The following is a 20,028-nucleotide window of genomic DNA, read 5'->3' as shown; positions in this document are numbered from 1 at the left end:
CTAAACCTGTGCGGTAGGATTTAAACACACTCCAGGTACATTTATAAAACGTAAATGTAAAACGTAAAATATCATTATAAAAAGTGTATATCTAGGGAAGGTGATGAAGGTGTAAATGTAACAAGTCTTTAGAGCCATACAGCTTACAACCGAAATCACTCAGACCAGGCTATAACCTATCGGCCATTAAATCGTTCCTACACTTCTTATATCTCCCTAACGTTTTGGTTTTATGTCTGCGTCGCGTGTAAAGTCCTATGGCCCAAAAACTATCGGGTAATACCACGGGAATACGAACTACTTGTGTGCGGAATAGCGGCCGTCTCGAGGGAGGGGGGTGCGGCAAGGAGGAGAAAAGGAGGCGGAGTAATACCAGCTCGGACCAGCGACTGGAAGCGCGAGAAGAAAGTTGCTCCAAAGTTTCTGGAGGTCGGTGAAGACGCACAGCAGCAGTGCCCGTGCTGCAGAGGATATTACGGGATTGGACCTACGCTTTCTTGGCTGTTTTTTGGCTTTGAGCTAAAAAAATAAATACAATATATGAAGATTGCCTATCCACCTTGGAGCTTTTACATTCACGTGAACTTCTAAAAGGATGTATCACTGCTAATATTTTACAGAAGAATTGGAAAGTTTTCCACCGAAATGGAAGGGACTATTCCATGGATAATCTTTTCATTTGTGTTGTTAATTTGTCATTGTGAAGGTAAGACAACGCTGTGAATGACTTAAAAAAACGTGAAGTTAGCCGGTTATTATGTGGACTACATGCCTGGACAATATCACTTGATTCTAATAACGTCGTAGGGATCCATACCTACCTTCCTCTAACGGGAATAGTTTTAATTATGATGCACACCAACAGTGGATTAATATATCATCAAAACAAAGAAGTACTATATGATACAGTTTTTAAAAGTTGGCTAATTTTTGAAAGTCGGTTGCGACTGAATGATTTTAAACACACGTGTGAAAGTAGCCTACCTATCTATTTTACTACTGCGCGCTGGGAAATTTAGCCTAAATTAAAAAAAAATCGATGACCGAAAAGACTACTCAACATGTTGTATTAATCTGACCCACCTCCGACTTGTTTGGTGTGTGTGTGTGTGTGTGTGTGAGATAAAGTTGTAAAACTCACTTGCGTGGGAGCATCGCAGTGACGTTACGGAGAGATTAAAGACCCCCGCTTCCTATAGATGCACTTTAAAAAATCTATCAGCGTCTAACGGCCGTTAGCAAAGACACGAGCTGATGCCTAAGATGCTAATTACTTTCCAATGCATTTAGTATTTTGGTTAACTTATTTTAAAAGGGAAATTCAAATTGGTTTGGTTTGGGGGGAGGGTGAGCATTTGTGTAATAAGCCATTGAACGGAGTGATGAGTCGAGGCTTGCCCCCCTCCCACACTCCCCAACTCTACACAAAGCAGCTGAAACAATTGAATCCTCTTTAGCGGACGGGGTAATTGCTGCAAGAATACATTTATATTGCTTACAACACCAAACGACCTAATAAGATGAGTTGAATTAGAAAGTATCGTTGAGCATTAAATTGTTTTCAAACTCAGGCCGAATTTGCAATAAACAGATCTTCATTGTCTGGAAACAAAATTGTTATCTGTGGTTGCTCAGAAGAAGGAAAGTCAATGCTCTGGCGGGTGTGTTTGCAAAATGCCAGCAGTGGGAAGAACAACCACAGCCAGAGTAGCTTTATTTTAAATTGACAGATTAAATTATGGAGTTTATGATAACATAACCGGTTCCCCATTAATCCTGTCAACATAAAGTGACATCATATTGATTGCATTTGAGGGCTGTTGGTTTAACTGACTCTGACACACTGTGCCTTTTCATTCCAGGATACCACTGCTCGGAAAAAAACAGACCGTGTGAAAATGGTGGCACATGCATAGAATCACCCTTCAAATGCATGTAAGTGTTTAATCCACCAGGATGTACTCCCTAACGCCTTCCCTACAGCTCTGACTTGTCTTTCATTGAAACTTCATACAGTTGCCAAATTAACGAATACAGACCCTTCTGTCTACATGTTTTCACATCGTCATGTCGATTTGATATGATTAGATGCTATCTTCAAAAACAACACTGTATATCCCATTTTCAACTTAAAAGTGTTTTACTGCATGACTAGCCCTGGGTATGTGTCAACATATTAGAGAGTTGGCATCAACCAGCCTCTGCATGTTGAGCTGGTTCAAACACCTCATGCACCTGTTGAACCGCTTTGATCCCACATCAATTACATCATTTGACTGTTCCTACAATGACTGCTTTTACCATAACTGATTTTATTTTTTTTCAGTAAGCGATATGAGCAACCGATCATTTCGCAACTTAGGTTTAGCTGGAATTGTTCACTTTTCGCTTGTTTTGTTTTTTCCCGCCTGTTCTGTGAGATTTCTGCTTCGGCTCTCATCTTTTCCACAGAGATAAGGCCTTTGTTTTTCCGATGGATGAGGGGTGGGGGCAGGGGGCCGATCTAAAGACCCTACAGTGGGCTTGCCTGGGGGTCATTAGAGCTTTTATTCCCTTGGTGTAGGAAGCATGCGTGGGTGCTTCAGACTGGGGTTGTCATTGGCTAAACAATACCTGGCTGGTGGCCAGTTTCTTCCCTCCAAAACTGTCCATTTAGGCTATTTTCTCTAATCCTGGGTCACCCTTTGACCTTAATGCAGAGGTCACACTAGAGATGTGTCACAAGCAGAACTGAGGCAAGTCATTATTTGAAGCACATTCCCTTACAAATAGTAAAAAGAAAGTTAAGTACAAAGTAAAAAGTAAACTAGAAAAAAACATTATATTTAAATTCTGTTTTTTGTCAAAATGAGCCAACGGTTTTAGGATTGTGACAGTTGAAATTAGTGTGTTCAAACAATGTGTAACTGGGTTATATGTGCAGCTAGGAACTAGTGCTGGCACATTCCTATATTCTTTAATCATTAGCTGGCCCCAGACACGCGGTGTCATTAAATGGGTAAATGTGTAATTTTATGGCCGGTTTGCAAACGCTGCACAATGTATAAGGCAAAGATCTTTCTGAGACATTCAACTGGGCTAATGGGCTTGTAGCACTATATGACATATATACAATAATTAAAACCCTAACAGTTTCAAACATAATCTGCCTTTTGTTTGGTTAACTTCTGTCCGCCTTGTGTAGATGTGTTGGGGGAGTGGGAGCCAGTGTGTGTGTGTGTGTGTGTGTGTGTGTGTGTGTGTGTGTGTGTGTGTGTGTGTGTGTGTGTGTGTGTGTGTGTGTGTGTGTGTGTGTGTGTGTGTTTCTGTCTAATCACAAGCGCACGATTCGCAATGCAGATAACCAGGACGAGCACTATAAAAGTGAAGTGAAGGAATGTCCAGTAGAAAGGGGACACTCCCGTACCACAGCCGCCCGGTTGAAGGCACCACGGCAGGACAGGCCAGTGGAGCGGGGCGGGGTGGGGGGGATGGTTGTGGTGGTGGGGGTGGTTCAGATCAGTTCTGGACATAGGTGAGTGTTGAGGCAACCCCACCCCTTCCCAAGGGAGCCTGGCGTAACAGGAGATCCCGAACTGGGGGAAAAAAGGATCCTTTCTTCCGCTGGGTTACCTGGCTGTAACCCGGCACCCAGAGAATCAGGGTGGGGAGAGGTGGAGAAGAAAGGGGACAGTGGACCGAGGCAGATACGGTGGACGAGATGAGTAGGCCAGGGGAAAGGATTCCACGAAAAAAAAAAGGAGGTTTTGCTTGAACACACTCAGGGCGCCTTTTTCCGATGGCCCACTTTGACCTTGTCCGAGACTGTTGCATTATGCTTCTTGAAAACTCTGACTTGACCGCCATAAAATATAGATCCAGGAGAAGGATGGTAGAAGGCTGGCTTTTTGTCTTAAACCAGCCCATCCTGTCTGCGTCATGCCTCTTTATGGGTCACTGGCAGTGTTGTTCCTTCTCCTTGGGTATCCAGGCCAGAGTAGAGGATACAGGATTACAAGAGTAATCCTCACACACCTGTTCCACCCAGCCCTCTTTAGTCAGTCACACCCTAGGATGTAGCAGGGGCGATGTGGCTGATGCACGGGTGAACAGGTGGCTACATGGCCTTGATTGATCACCAGAACCACAAAAAAGTGAAATTTGGTGAATGGCTATGGTCAAATCTTGACACAGGTAGTTTTTAAGATCATTTGTACGCGTGTAGAATAATAATCCTTGCACCAAATACATTCCCCACCTGTATAAATGAGTCATGACGGATGCTACGAGGGCTTTTCCCCCAACCTGCCCTCCTCCACCCTTAAAGTCTGTGTGTGTGTCAGATTGTTAAAACTTCACACCACATTTTTTTGCACTTGACACTGAAGGGCCGAGAGTCTGTCCGTCACGGTGCGGCCGCCCTCCGGGTGAATGGTCAGGAAGTGCTTTCTGGTGGAGGGCTGCCCCCTCGCAGACCACCAGTGGAATGCGGCCCTGGAGAGGGCAACAGTGGCGAGCCCGGAGGGGAGATAATTAGGCAGATTGAGAGGGTGTCATTCAGAGAGGATCCAGCTGGAAGGATTGGGCGGGGTGTTGGGGGTAAAAAAAGGGGGCTTTAAGTGTCCGTGTGTGTGTTGGTGGTGGTAGGGCAGGCGGTGGGGGGGGGGGGGGGGGGGGGGTTGCGTAGAGGACAGCTGGTGGATGTTGTGATGGTAATCCAGCGAAGTCAGATCTTGACAAAGGGGGGAAGCGTAGGGCCAGGTGCTGCCATTGAGCGGTCGGCTGCCCCCCATGCTGGGGGAGACAAGCTCGTGGGGGCAACGGAGCCGGTAGCTCACGGGCAGCTCCACAAGCATATGTTCCATCTCTCACAGTGCAGCCGCAACAAAGGGCCGCTCATTGTGCCAAGTTGTTGTATCACAAGTCCTTTCTCTCTCTCTCTCTCTCCCTCCCTCCCTTGGTCTCTGTCTCTTTCTCTCTCTCTCTCTGTCTTGCTCTGACTTGCTCTCGCTCTCTCTCTCTCTCTCTCTCTCTCCCTCTCCCTCTGCCTCTCCCTCCCTCTCTGTCTGCCTCTGGCCCTCTCAGTGGCACATCCCAGATTACATTCCCTCTCCTCATATCACCGTACAAAAATGAATAACCATCTATTTTGTGCTCAGCGGGCGATACAGTGGCTCTCTGTATGTTATTGCCGCCTTGGCCTTGACCTTGGTCGGGAAGTGAGCCTATAAATCTTGAGTGTTGTATTTTAATGACCCTACGGGTAGCTTCTAGACTCCACGAGGAGGACAGCTCAAGATCCTGACAGGGAGAAGACACTGAAGCCATTGTCGACGTTGTACCGCAAGTTGTGCCAGGGGGTCCGTCCCCTGACCGTCTCCCCTGCTTTCATTTACTGTTTGCTGAAAGCCGGGAAACGTTACTTTAATCGTAGTTTGAATTCACGTGAACTGGTCTCTTATTATTTATTTTCAATTCAGCAACAATAGCATTGAGACTTTGTTCCTCGTCATGAAGTCGTGGTCTCCACGCCAGTGTGTAACATATTCATGTATATGCTTACTCATGGATAGCAACAAAACAACCACTGTTTACATTGTGTTGTTGGCCCAGAGAGCACCACCGGGCATGTTTTTCTCTTTGGTGTTTCTACGGCGGATTAGAAAGGAATGCCTTGTAGGTTTCATGCCGTCCGTGCGTGGCTTTCAGGTTATTGTCCACCGCTTCCATCCATTCCCTGTGGCAGTCAACTCAGGAATGCCTTCAAACAATGCCATCAGTCCAGTGTCATTGAAGAAAAGGCATGCTTGGAATGGCCTGTTTGATTTGCAATTAGTTGCTCTGCCATTTTGTGAGCCCGACGTAGCAGCCCAACTCATCAGTCAGGACGGCCTGACAGGGAGATGGAGCCATCGGTCATGCCAGGGTCCAACTGGGCTCAGAAGGAGCAAACCCCCTGTTGGTGGTAGGCGATGAATGGGAAGGGCGGCTTGTAGAAAGAGGATGGGAAAGTTGTGGTGACGGAAGTTTGGATCATCAAAGGTAGCTGGTGGTCCCACTTTCTCTCAGGGGACATGAGCAGCAAAAATGTTTTTAAAAGAGTACGCGACTTGTGGTTTCCCAGGCCCTCTTCGCAGGAAGTGGTGCCTTCTGACCCTCCCCCCAAAGTACACACATCCTCTCTCTATCTGCGTAGTTCGAGTAACTCTATCTAACTGGGCCTTTAATCGTGTCCTTCAGGTTTCAAATCAAAGCGGACATCCCCTGTTCATTTTCTTCCTTCTCCTCCTTCTCTTATACCAAACGACTAACATCGGTCCCATGACGTGAGCATAAATCATTTACCAGAAGAAAAGTCATTACAAGCTATTATGAGTATGAGTTCACAAGGGGAGAGAAACACTCCTGCACGCACACATTCACGTCAAGTCAACGGTCAGACATTTTGTTATCGTTTAGCTGGCAGAAGGAAGGCCTGGCCATGATTCACGTTATGATTAGTCAATTTGGAGACGCATGTCTCAACCGCATGCTTAGAATGGGATAAGTCTGGTCTCTTGAGTCTCATTTTGGGCACCATGACTCTTCATCCACTGTAGAAAAATCCATCTCTCTGACATCTGAAGGAAAGGATCTTTATTTTTCCATAAAGCTACATTTTCCAGGCATAATAATTGGTGGGAACCTGAGATCGGAGCAACATTTTGGCTAAATGTGTGCAACACTCTTAATACAAGGCAAGGCAAGACAACGTCAGAGCGTTCCCACGCTACGGTTATTTGCTTTTTGATGTTTTAAAGATGTCTTAGAAGATAAGCGGGAATCACACCCATTATTTGAAAGGTCTCCAGTGTTTTATGGGTTCACGCCGGTTAATCGCGCCTTATCAAAGTGAAGCTGTGTGTTATTAAGAAACCCTAGACTTCATGAACATGTTTGAGAGTTTGGTTGGAACTTGGTCAATGTGTTGCACAGTTTTTACCATCAGCCATAAACTCTAACGGTGTGATTTTATTAATGTCAGCTGGATTCCTTATTCCACTCCTCTTGCACTTCACGTTGTGGAAGCACATACAGTGAACAAATAAAAACCCGGGCTAGGGTGTGAGTGTTAGAAAGGCCATAGAAAATTTCATATGGATGTTACTTTTGTCCCAGAATGTTGGCCCAAATACCTTGGAAAGGTTTTGGTGTTGCTCTTTTATTTGGGCAAAAAACGTTCTTACGTATTTATTTCAATGTTTTTCCAGAAGTCTGGTTCAGTTTAGGTGGAGGGGTGGGTGGGGTTTTGGTGGTTTGTGTCTGATGAGGAATGCTTTGAAAGCCCTCAACCCTGGGATCCATGCAGTGTGGTTATGGGCAAATGGCTTACTATTCCAAAAATGTCAAGGAGGACTATTTCTTTACTCTAAAATTTCAAGAACATTTCTTAAGGAAAGTGGATTCCACAAAAATAAACTATATATTATAAATTTTGTTTTCTCATGGAGGTGTGACTTATTTGTGACAATTTCTGCATGGTCACTTCGCCATGCAGAGAAATAGGCCCCCAAGTTATTTTTAGTTGAATACTATCTCTCTCCCTAAAAACCTAGATCGCACAATCTCCTTCTTTTGAACATTAATATTTGCGTTTCTTTGGGAAAAAGTTAATTGTGCTGATGTTCACATAGTTAATATTCATGCAATGGGGGTGCAGGGGAAACCGCCTTCTGGAGATTTCAATACACCCATTGTCTGCCGAAGCACCATTGTTAAAAGTAAACTTTGGACTTCAAACTGTGAAATTCGTAGAACACACAGCCTGTTTTCTCTTCTTCCGAGAAGCGACTAGTGATCAGTGTGAATCGGCATCACATGTGCACCAAATCGTACCTGCGTAGGTCCCTTTAAAGTTCTCACACTGTCCTCATGAAACCTCCCCACACCCTGAGTCCCCTCCCTCTCGCTCGCTGTCTATTGCTACCCCACCATGGGTTACTGTTGCCAGGCTACCGCACAGGACTGTTGGTCCATGTAAACTCAGACCTAAAAGACTGGCTGTTTGGGTCACTGCCCCCCTACACCCCCGCCTCCCTCAACCCCCCCCCCCCCCTCCACCCCCCCACCCCACCCTCACACAAAGGGGTTCTGACTACTTTGGCTCCTTTATTTGGGCCACAAAACGCTACCCAACCCCCAATCTAGCTCTTTGCTGAGAAAGGGGAGAGCCTAGATGTGGAGAGAGCCGAGCAGAAGAGGGGTTTCTGGGTAGGAGGGGGGGGGTGCTCTTGTTGGCAGTGTGGTGTTAGTATGGACTCTCACAAAGGACTGAAGAAACTACTGCTTTTTTCCTCAACCCTGTTACGTGCAAGCTGCAGACTCACAGAGACATTTTTGTCTGAGGTGTTTCAACAATTAACATTTTCTCTGCAGAAAGTGAACGCGAGAAAATCCAACCACGTTCTACTCCCTCCTTACGTTCCATGAGGTGTGATTCCGGTGTGCTCCCGGTGTGTCATTGTCCATTTAGTTTGGGAGAAACGTGAGTGTTCTCCTCTGCTGTTTCAGTGAAAAGAACGCAGCTGGGTGTATGAACCCTGTCCGAGATTACAGCCCACAGTCCACAGGTGAGTCGCCTCCACGACCCCGGGCCGAGGAGCGAGCTATTGTGGGGAAGAGGATGAGCTCAGGTTACCCCCCCCCCCCCCCCCCGCCGCAATGACCCAGCGAACAGGAAGACTGGCGTTGTGTTACACAGGCCAGTGTGTAGGTGCCGCGATTCACACGCATAAATCAAAAGGGCTTTTATCGAAAGGGAACAAGGGAACAACGCAACCCTGGGGAAGAGAGGAAACACACAGAAAATCAACAATCAACAACAACATACAGGATGGCATTGTTTAAAAGTTTTAAATCTTTTTTTCCCCTCTCACTTCTTTTGAAATGCCTTCTCAGTGTGGACCTCCACCTCTTTTATGAGTTCACGACGCTTGTAAGTCCCTGCCTGCCGCGTGGGTGTGTGCGGTGTGCTCTGTGATGCATGTCGCAAGAGGTTGTTTGCTTTGCGGTGTTACAGCAATGCCGTTACTAAAACTCCCCCCAGAAGTTGCATCAGTTAAGAGTGACTTATGCATGCGTTTTTTGGTGTGTTTCATATCGTACTGAGAGTGTGTGTGCGACAGCCTGTGTGTGCATCGGGGGCCTTGTGAGTCTAGCGCTGGGCTGGAATCCCTGTGTGCTTGTCCACATAGCATTGTTATAGCGTAAAGCCTATCAACACAGGCACATGCCAGACATCCAGAGTCCGGCCGCTGACAGATGCGGACAGATGCATGGTGCCGGAGACTGCAGCTGGCGTGGGCCCTCATACTTGTTATGACGCAAAGAGATTACCCAGGTCTCTTCGCCCCCCCCCCCCTCCCTCCTCCTGTCCCCGATGGATCACGGGGACTCGTTGCTCAACACCGCAGCCCTCTGCAGTCACACCTGCTCTCCCCATCCACGAGGTGCAGGGAGGTGCAGCTCCTGGAGTCCACAAGGGCGTTAAGAGCCCACTGATAAGGGCTATTCTCAGGTGCAAGGAGAGAAAAAAGGAAAAGAGCTGTCTCTGAGTCTCTCTCTCTCTCTCTCTCTCTCTCTCTCTCTCTCTCTCTCTCTCTCTCTCTCTCTCGATAGAGCGTGCTAGACTAGTGTGTTATGGGAGTAACATGTTGGCCGCGGTTCAGGTCTAGACAAAAGAATGTGTTTCGGCTGCCGGGCTCTGTGTTTTTGGAGGACAAATAACTGTGAGCGCTCCGTTCCAGCCAGGGCCGTTCTTGAGCGAGCTCTTCCAGAACACACACTGATTCCTTTGCGCACTTCCTCCTCAAAACTTTTTCCCTCCCCTAATTGCCACACTGATATAATTTGTCCCTATTACCTCTGCGTTTTGTTGGCAGTTTCCTTCCGTCAGCTCTGATTGTATCGAACATGCAGAGCCACACAGCCCGCCACAACCCTTCCTAGAAGCAGCTGTAAGTTATTCTCTTCCCATAAAGACTTGTGTTGGCCTTTTGGAGGAGAAGGAGGAGGACAACGGACCGCCGTTAAGACTGTAGCTCTTAAGCTTTATTCAGCGGTGAAATGGTCCGGAGTACCGAATGGCCCAAGCATAGTTTGACTGTCAGTCTGTGTTGTGGTTTTCAGCCGTCTAAGCAGCGCTCTTCCTGCGGCCCCTCGAAAGCCCTCTTTGTGCCCACCACTTGGTTTCATTTTTTGGTGACACCCTAGATTCCAGACATAGTTAATTTGCCTCTAAATAAACCCAGCCACGCCATGACAAATAACCAAGGGGACGGGAGGGGGGCGGTGGGTGATTTGGTAGGGTGTCGGGGGGGCTTGCTTGTTCGTCTGTAAGGTTGCCCGGGCAACGGGGATGTGTGGATTCACAGTGAGCGCGAGTGTTTTCAGAGCAGGAGACGGGGGGATTACAGGAAATATGACATGACATTCTCCCTGCCTGCCCCTCTCCCTTCCTCCTCCTCCTCCTCCTCCTCCTCCTCCCCTCCCCCCAGCCCCCACCCACACTCCTCCCTCCTCCTCCTCTCCGCCGAACCCCACGCTCCTGTGCCACCACCCCCTCCCACCCCTGCCTGACTGACATTATCATCACAATCAGACTGGAGACCTCTGGCATTTGACCTCTCAGCGTGCAGGGGGAGACAGGGTGAGGGAAGGCGGGAGGGAGGGAGTGAGGGAGGGACTGTGGAAAGGGGGGGGCGGGGTGAGGGGGAAGCCGAGCCAGCAAATGGGTGGGGTGCAGAGTTTTGCAGATGGATGAGATTTGTTCGCACTCTCTAGTAACATGGCCGCAGCAAGTGGTGTTTCGTATTTAACGGACGGGCCGGAGTCTGTCTCAAGAGAGAGGGGAGGGGGGGAGGGGGGGAGGGGGGGAGGGGGGGAGGGGGGGGAGAGAGAGATAGCACCAAGTGGCTAGAAACAAAGCAGATATTTGGGTGCTGCGTCTGGATCTATTTCTTACATTAATCCGCGAATACCCCGGAGCACGCTTGTTTTAAGAGCTTATGACAGGGTGAGGTGTGGATTAAAGAGGAGGTGTAGCCCGGGGGGGACCACAACCACAATAAAAGGTGAAAAACAACCCCCTTGTCTGAATGTCTGCTGCTCACGAGGGGGAAACGCTTTGTGATTCCTGCCCAGGGGTCTCTCTCCCTCGGTGAGAGAGAGAGAGAGATGGCCCCAGGGAGGGCCCAGAGGGTCCCGCGACTCCCGCCATCGCCCGCCCTGTCATCAGCATCAAACGGCCCGTCCCCAGGCAGGAGCTCTCTCTGGGGGTGTAGAGTTACCGGTCCAACCCCTGCCCCCAGCTCCCCAAGGCCCCTTTAAAGAGCGATTAAAAGAACATTAAGGTCAAGTTATTCATCAAGATGACGAAGCGAGGCCGCGTCGACGACGCTGATATTCGGGAAGCCATTTTTTTCAGATTGTGTTAATGTAGCTCTCTGAGGAGTCTGCGATTTTTTCTTTTCGAAGAAGAGGAAGAAGAAAAAAGGGCTTCCCAGTGTTTTGTTTCTGGGTGTGCTGCTCTCGTCAATGTATGAGAACAGGAGCGAGCGCCGAAGTGCGGAAAAACCCTCATAGTGTAGGAATGTAAGCAGACATGGAGAGAGGGAGCTTTCCCAGCTGGAAGTGACTCAAGGCGAGAGGGAAGCAAGAATGACCTGAGAGTCGTGCACAATCGTGTCTCTTTCGTAGAAAAGCACACTAAAGACCGAGAAGGGAGAGACTGCCCATATCTGCTTCTAAACAAGGCCGGCCTGTGTTTGCGGTTGCTGTGTGTACATGTGTCTCATTCATCCAATTCACAGCCCGTTGCTTTATGAATGGTTTCGAAAGGGAGGGGAAAAACCAAGTTTTGCTGTAAGCCCGACGCAATCCAGTCCAACGCCCCCCGGGGCACTACCGCTGCCAAGCAATGAGCAAGGCACCAAGCCTTGCCAAGGTGTCGGGGGGGAGGGGGGGGGGGGGGGGGGGGTCAGTTGCTGCCAAAAGTCCAGAGGAACCTCATGCATCATTGTGAGAATGGAGGCTGCATTGGCTTCGGCAGCAGCAAACTTTGATGGTAGTTTTTCACAGAAGTGTCCCAAATGCCTCATCTCATCTAACATGTATATGTGTCTGTGTGTCTGTGTGTCTGTGTGTGTGTGTGTGTGTGTGTGTGTGTGTGTGTGTTCTGTTCAGATGCCGGCCGGGCTTCATGGGACCTCTCTGCAGGCAGCTGGACCCTTGTCACCGCTCGCCCTGTTTGAACGGAGGGGCGTGCAAAAGCCAGTTGTTGAACGGGGTCCCCCAGTACAGCTGCGTGTGCCAGCGGGGCTTCAGAGGTACGGCCGTGTGAAATCAACCTGCCCCTGAACGGCGACCAAAGGAAAAACGCCTGTGTAGAGAACAGGATACCCAATCCTTTTTGCTGTCGTTAACGTCGTTGTCAAATGCTTCCACACATTTTGACACGTTTTTTTCCATCGTCTCCGACCCGCGCAGGCCAGGACTGCGGCCTGGTTGACGCCTGCGCCACCAGCCCCTGCGCCAACGGGGCCAGGTGCGCCAACTGGAACAGCCAGTACAACTGCTCCTGCCCGCCGGGCTTCCAGGGCAAGAACTGCCGCAGCGACGTGGACGAGTGCCGCAAGCCGGGCCTGTGCCTGAACGCCGGCCTCTGCATCAACAACCATGGCTCCTACCGCTGCCAGTGCCCGCCGGGCTACAGCGGGCGCGCCTGCGAGGTGGCCACCCTGCCCTGCGCGCCCTCCCAGTGCCTCAACGGCGGGACGTGTCGCCAGACCAGCGACCACACCTACGAGTGCGCCTGCCTGCCAGGTACGACCGGCTGCCATTCTGTTATTGTTCTAAAAACACATTGTGTCAACACACTCCCCGACATGCCTAACACTAAACCAAATCCAGATTTTCCGAAGCGTTCTCCCACTGTTTTCCCACGTCCCACTACCGGCGCTATAGGGGCCAGGCCTTTCCCAGGCTTATGACGTAGCACATATACACACACAGATCTGGGACTTGCACTCCCGACGCTTGTTTGGGGTTACAGTGGGGGGGGGGGGGGGGGGGGGGGCTATTAATAGAACTCGATGGGAGATGGGGATGGGACGGCGTGGGAGTCAACCAAGGCAGCCCCCGCACGCTCTCATGCCGTGGCCGCTCCGAGGAATTTAACTTTATGGGCCTTCTGGCTTCCCTCTGGGGAGCGGACAGGAAATGTCTCCTGCCAGAGAGGAAGTCATTGAAACTGCGAGAGATGATAAAACAAGCAAACACTGCAGGGAGCGCGGACCTCTGGGGCAAGAGAGCGCTGGCGGTTGGCGCTCGGGCTCTGGGAACCGGGCCATGGGAAGACGTAAACACTCCCCCCTCACGCCGCACGTCTTTTACTGCCCCACGTTGCGGACTCTCGTCCCCACCACCACCACCACCATGGGAAACCCATGACAGGAGTTAGGGAGTTGTAATGCTGCTAAGTGGTTGTCAAGGGGGGGGTCCGGGGTGGGTGGACTTCTGTTTGGTTTATGCACACTGAGGGAGAGCAATTTGAATTATACTTATGTTTGTGTCAACTCTTTCCATCCTTTTGCTTTTCTCTTTGACCCCAGGGTTCGCGGGGCACAACTGTGAGAATAACGTGGACGACTGCCCGGGACATAAGTGTATGAACGGAGGCATTTGTGTGGATGGAGTCAACACGTACAACTGCCAGTGTGCTCCAGAGTGGACAGGTAGGAATAACCACCTATACCCAGTCAGAAACACGTCTATTATGGCAACTCCTGTCCCCCGAGGGAGAGATCCCTCTTTCTGTGTGCTCCTTCAAGCCTTCTTTCATCCTAATTATTTCTTTATTTATATATATATATTTCTGCTATTTTGGTGGGCTATGTCTACTGGCGGGGTCATGGAACATGGCCTGTAAAGCCATACGAGTCTGTAAATACTATTATGGGCTATACAAATCAGATTGACTCGAGTAGTAGTATAGAAAGCAAATGCCTGTATTAAAAAAGAGCTGACGAACGCAAACCCATCCCTTCAGGCCAGTACTGCGTGGAGGACGTGAACGAGTGCCTGATGCAGCCCAACGCCTGCCACAACGGCGGCACCTGCTTCAACACCATCGGCGGCCACACCTGCGTGTGCGTCAATGGCTGGACCGGCGACGACTGCAGCGAGAACATCGACGACTGCGCCATCGCCGTCTGCTTCAACGGCGCCACGTGCCACGACCGAGTGGCCTCCTTCTTCTGCGAGTGTCCCGTCGGGAAAACAGGTGGGCACCACGGTCTCTCTCTCTCCCTGTCTTATCCTCTCTCTCTCTCTCTCTCTCTCTGTCTTATCGTCTCTCTCTCTCCCTCTCTCCCTCTCTCCCTCTCCCCCTCTCCCCCTCTCTCCCTCCCTTTCACTCTCTCTATATAATTGCCTCCGCGATCGGCCTATAATCGTATGGATAACGAACGGTAAATCCCTGTGGCCCTCCCCCTCAGGTCTTCTGTGCCACCTCGATGACGCCTGTGTTAGTAACCCCTGTAACGAGGGGGCGGTCTGCGACACCAACCCCCTGAATGGCCGAGCCATTTGCACCTGCCCTGCTGGCTTTGTGGGAGGGGCCTGCAACCAGGACATGGATGAGTGCTCCATTGGTGAGTGTTTTAGATGGGCTCCATTTCCGTCTGGCCTTTGTCCGTACTTTGGCCATCATCCTTTCTCAATTGTTAATTTATTATAGTTGATAATTCCCTTTGTAATTCTTTATTTAAGTTTATTTATGAACTATATTCTTATTCATCTTGTATTTTTTATTTAGTATTTGTGTAGACTTTTTCATTCTTTTTCACTATTCTGCTGATTCTAAAATAAAATCATACCCAGGCGGCACCTTGTCGTTCAGACAAAATACAAACAATAACAATAATACAAACAGAACGCTATGTATACACCATACCATACTTGTACTGCCTCTGACGATGATGTCCTTCTCACCTGGTACACGCCCAGGCGCCAACCCCTGCGAGCACTTCGGGAAGTGCGTCAACACCGAGGGATCCTTCCAGTGCCAGTGCGGCCGGGGCTACGCCGGCCCCCGCTGCGAGATCGACATCAACGAGTGCCTCTCCATGCCCTGCCAGAACGACGCCACCTGCCTGGACCGCATCGGAGAGTTCACCTGCATCTGCATGCCAGGTACGCTTCTGCTTCGATGCATGCGTAGTGTGCTCCCACGCAACCTGTGTCAAGAACGTACGCACTCACACTTTGGATTAAAAACGTCCAAAAATGTAGTTGATTATTATTGCCCCCCCCCCCCCCCCCCCGAGTTTCACCGAAAGCAACCCTAAGACGTGCCCCCGGGAGTAGGTTGATCGGGGATAATGTGTCCGAAGGTTGTTCCACTGTGATAACTCGCGCCGCAAAAAAGTTATGTAACGCGCGAGCTCTGGGGCGTGCTTTGATGTCGTCGGTAATAGAGGCTTTTCCTTTGGTGTCAACGCGCCAGACAGTGAAGCGGAGTTTCGGTCTGGACGCTCATTGACGACACAACAAAACAAAACAAAACCCTGAAGAAAAAAAAAAAAAGAAAAAAAGCCCCCAGTGGAACTCTCACACGTAGTCCCGCATGCATCCTGGGGTTTTGGGGACTATACAAATTAGAGCTGGGAGCTTGCTCTATAGGGCTGGGGTGGGAGAGAGGGCCGAGGCGCAAGGGGGGGAGGAGTGTGCTGTGAATACTAATGAGCCGTGGAGTGGTGGGAATGGAGCCGAACAATGGGGGCCCTCTGTGCTCCACTTTGCACCCCTCATACACACAGAGAGGCAGAGAGGCCTTTTTCCCAGACCCCCCCATCCACCAACCCTCATCCACCCCCCCACACACTCCCCCCCTACACCCTCCCATCCCTCTCATCTACCCCCGCCTCCTCAGACAGGGCCCTTCCTCCCACCTTCTCCTCCTCCTCCTCATCATCAGCGGCTAGCCTGGCGAAGCTTGCGCGGCGTTGCTGATTGTGTCCCGTTTCCACACACACACACACACACACACACAGACACACACACAGACACACACCGGCCTCCCACTAGCCGGCTACCCTCTGCCTCACCTCAAGAGAGGAGCCCTCCATTACAGTGAATAAATGACAGGGTCGGGCTAAGTGAGGGGTTTGACCCAAGGAGGGGTAGCGCTCTTTGGACACTAGTAGGGTGCTGTGGCGATTCAGCTCAGTACAGTGGGATCAGGAGTTTGTGTTCGGGAGGCTTTGATGCAGTATTGTTCTTTTGGCCCCTTTGGTTGTTTCCGCTGAGATAGTTTGATTAAAAAAGCCTTTCTCTCCTCCTCCTGTGAGGGGGAGAGCAGTTTCCCACCGGCTCGTTAAACACCTAGTTTAGCAGGCAGTGCCCTCAGTGGCTCTAACACACACACACACACACACACATACTCACACACACACACACACACACACACCCACACACACACACACACACACAACAGTGGGATGAAATCGAAGCTAAAGTCTCCATCGATGTACCCTGTCTACTGGCCACTATTTGCTTGTCCTGTTTATTTTTCTGTGTGTTGAATTTTCACAATCCCTATGTCCCCCCTGCAGGCTACATGGGCACCTATTGTGAGGTCGACGTGGACGACTGCGAGAGCAACCCGTGCGCCAACGACGGCCACTGCCGCGACATGGTCAACGGCTTCACCTGCAAGTGTCAGCCAGGTAGGTCCGCCGCGCTGGTCGCCCCCGTCACTTCCTCCCTTCCCACCTCCCCACGTCCTCGCTAGGGGCCCCCACCTCCACCCCCAAGGCCAACCCCCCCCCCCCAGCGGCCAGGCTGCTTGCGCTGGCTGGCATTCAGAGCCACCACTCGTGAAAAAATATAAAAATAGAGAGCCCAGTCCCCAAAAGCTGCCTGTCCTCTTGCCTGAACAAAGAGTTTATTGTGACCCCACGCCCGCCTCCCTCCCCTTTCTCTCTCCCTCCCCCCCCCCCCCTCCTCTGTGGCGGAATGTGGCAGGGGCAGCAGTCTCCCTCTCCCTCCCTCGGCGGTGGGGGGAACAGCAGTCCTCCCTAATGAGATTCTTTTCCAGGCTCTCCGCAATTTACATCTGGGACAGACAACCCCCTCCCCTCCCCTCCCCCCCCCTTCCATGTCGCTATTGAGCCAGCGGAGCTGATGCAGGAAGGGAGGGGAGGGTTCCCCCTCCCACCCCCAAGAAAGAAAACAATTCCACTGTCTCACCCCCCTCACCCCTCCTCCTCCTCTAACCCCTACAACCCATCCCAAGCCCCCACTGCCTGCCCCCCCCCCCCTCACCCTCCCATCCAATACACAGGCTATCCTCACACTGTTAATCAACAGGGGCAGCCTCTACCCACCAATGAGGCACTTCACCCGGCTCTGGGCGCCGTGCCCAAACTGTCCGGGCCTTCTCACTTTCTCATGCTTTTTTCCCTTTTTTTCTTTTTCACCAGCCCTTCCCTCGCAAGGGGAAAACAAATCCACCCCCTGAAACATAATCCACAACCGATAGTAGCGCTCCCATCGTTCTTCGTAGTGTCGCGCCGTCCGGACAGGAGGCAATGCTCCAGAACTTATAAAAACGTATGCATTGGTTAACAACGTTGCGGGGGGGGGAAAGTGCAGCCAGCCTCATGGCTCCTGACATGCGTTGCATTCCTCGGAGCGGTCGTCACTCACCGTGTCCCCGGAGGCATTCCAGGACGCACAGTAGCGCCGACTCTCCGAGATGCAGGAGGGAAACCTCGAGTCACGAATGATGTGACTAACTGCATGTCGTTTATGTCACACGTTCGTAGTCGTGCGTATTGCACGCCCCGCACGCAAACAGCCCCCGAATAACCAAGCAAACCCCCTCGCGCCCACCCTCGCACCTCCCCAGAAATGGGAGTTACACGGTCGACTCCGATTTCCCGGGTCGAGGGAGCTGCTCTTCCTCTCCTTGTGCCTTCTCACAAGGTCACAGGCCGCGCGGGGCGAAAACAATTGACGGCTGCTCATCCCGGCATGTCGATCAAGTGCACATGTGACAGGTCCTTAACCAGTTAAGGCGATCGCCGACACGACCTTGGCCGGCCTTCACTAAGACCCCCCCCCCCCCCCCCCTGGATCTCTGCCCTCTTTGGCCAGAAAAGGGGAGAGCGCTGCCCCTCCGACCTCTGGGGTGGGGTGGGGGTACCGACCCCCCTCTTCTCCCTGACCCCCCTCACCTCTGTGTTTGCCCGTCCCAGGCTTCACCGGCACCATGTGTCAGATCGACGTGGACGAGTGCGCCAGCACCCCCTGCCAGAACGGAGCCAAGTGCTACGACCGGCCCAACGGATACGAGTGCCGCTGCGCCGAAGGTGGGTGTCTCCAACCGCCTGCCGATTGGTGGTCCCTGTGTGTGTGTGTGTGTGTGTGTGTGTGTGTTTGTGTGTGTGTCGGGTGTAAAGGCAGAGCCGTGCTCACCTGGGCCCCTGTCCCGTCTCTGTGATCTTTGGGGAGCAGGAGGTGGAGGAGTAGGGATGTGGTGGGGGGGGGTTGGGGGTCGGGGAGGGCTGGATGGGTCAGCAGGTTCTCTAGATGTCTGTTTGGCCCCCGGCAGACTGACTTGAGGCCCCTAATCCCCCCGTGTTCCCACCCATCGGCCCCTAAGGATCACAGGGTCACCCAGGGCCAGCAGATGCTGGAGAGGCAGCCATGGTCATCAACCCACCCCACCCCCGACATCTGCTCATCCCTCCACTCGCTTACACATGCCCTCACACACTCAGACCCTCCCAGAGACACACACACACACCCACACACACACACACACACACACACACACACACACACACACACACACACACACACACACACACACACATGCATTGTCTTACATGAACGCACACACACTAACACATACATAGAGCGAAACTCCTCCCCATGGACACGTTAATGTACAGGAATAAAAATAATTCAAGAAATCTTGACAGTGCAGAAGGCCCTCATTGGCTAACTGAAGGGTTGAAGCAGGGCCAAGTCAGTATGTGAGCATTAACTCTTTTTTTTGTTTGTTTGGGCCTATGGGGGGCTGGGGTGGGGGGGGGGGGGGGGAGTAAGGGGGAGGGGGGGGTGAGACTGGCTCATTGTTTCAGGGACCAGCTGCTTGCTATCCCCTCTGTTTGTGGGCCCCCACTCTGTTGAGTGAAGTGGCCCTGTTTGACGTAGCGAGGCCTATTGTTCGGCTCCGCCGCCCAGAACAAAAGGGCGACTGGGATGCCCCGTGCAGGGCCCTCCTTTCAACTGCTCTGCCCAAACTCGGCACCGCACACATGTTGCGCACACACACACACACACCTCCCCTCGGTTGTTTCTCAGGCCCTGTTGGCATGGTAACCGCCAGGGACAGGCCCCCAAACTGTAGAGGCGCTAATAGAGAGAGAGAGAGAGAGAGAGAGAGAGAGAGAAAGAGAGAGAGAGAGAGAGAAAATGTTGAAATAGCATAAAAATTAAGGGTGTTTCATAGTAGTACAGTGAAAAGGTAGTGTTGTTCCGGCCCATAAAAGTAAATTGTAGTTGAAGCGGTCCGGGTTTTACGCTCATTTTTTTCCATCATATATTTTTTTCATCTCAGTAGTTCCTGATTATTAATATTAATACCTCATTATTAACCCCCCACCCTCTACCCTCATTCCCCAACCTCAGGCTACGAAGGCACCCTGTGCGAGAGCAACATCAACAACTGCCAGCCGGACCCCTGCCACCACGGCACCTGCATGGACGGCATCGCCAGCTACACGTGCCAGTGCGATGCGGGCTACACCGGCTACCGCTGCGAGAACCAGCTCAACGAGTGCCACAGCAACCCCTGCCAGAACGGCGGCAAGTGCGTGGACCTGGTCAACAAGTACATCTGCCAGTGCCAGCACGGCACCTCGGGTACGTAGTCCCTCTGTCTAGACCCCCCGGGGCGCTCAGCTCAACCGCTTGGGAAGGGTTTTGATCGCGTGCGTC

General features: G+C 51.2%; 1 protein-coding gene across 1 annotated transcript in view; it reads left to right on the top strand.

Annotated features, from left to right (window-relative positions):
- Window positions 1–408: 408 nt before the first annotated feature.
- Window positions 409–20,028, top strand: part of notch3 (notch receptor 3) — a 33,758-nt gene continuing 14,138 nt past the window's right edge. Inside the window, exons 1-11 of the mRNA XM_030339042.1 lie at window positions 409–706; window positions 1,863–1,935; window positions 12,202–12,344; window positions 12,505–12,840; window positions 13,629–13,751; window positions 14,066–14,299; window positions 14,514–14,669; window positions 15,025–15,210; window positions 16,632–16,745; window positions 18,279–18,392; window positions 19,720–19,953. Of these exons, the coding sequence (XP_030194902.1) occupies window positions 646–706; window positions 1,863–1,935; window positions 12,202–12,344; window positions 12,505–12,840; window positions 13,629–13,751; window positions 14,066–14,299; window positions 14,514–14,669; window positions 15,025–15,210; window positions 16,632–16,745; window positions 18,279–18,392; window positions 19,720–19,953 (1,774 nt within the window). The 5' untranslated portion in view covers window positions 409–645. The remainder of the gene's footprint in view (window positions 707–1,862; window positions 1,936–12,201; window positions 12,345–12,504; window positions 12,841–13,628; window positions 13,752–14,065; window positions 14,300–14,513; window positions 14,670–15,024; window positions 15,211–16,631; window positions 16,746–18,278; window positions 18,393–19,719; window positions 19,954–20,028) is intronic.

This window comes from Gadus morhua, chromosome 2 (assembly GCF_902167405.1).
Source record: "Gadus morhua chromosome 2, gadMor3.0, whole genome shotgun sequence".
Classification (NCBI taxonomy): Eukaryota; Metazoa; Chordata; class Actinopteri; order Gadiformes; family Gadidae; genus Gadus; species Gadus morhua.
This window is presented reverse-complemented; position numbering and strand designations above follow the sequence as displayed.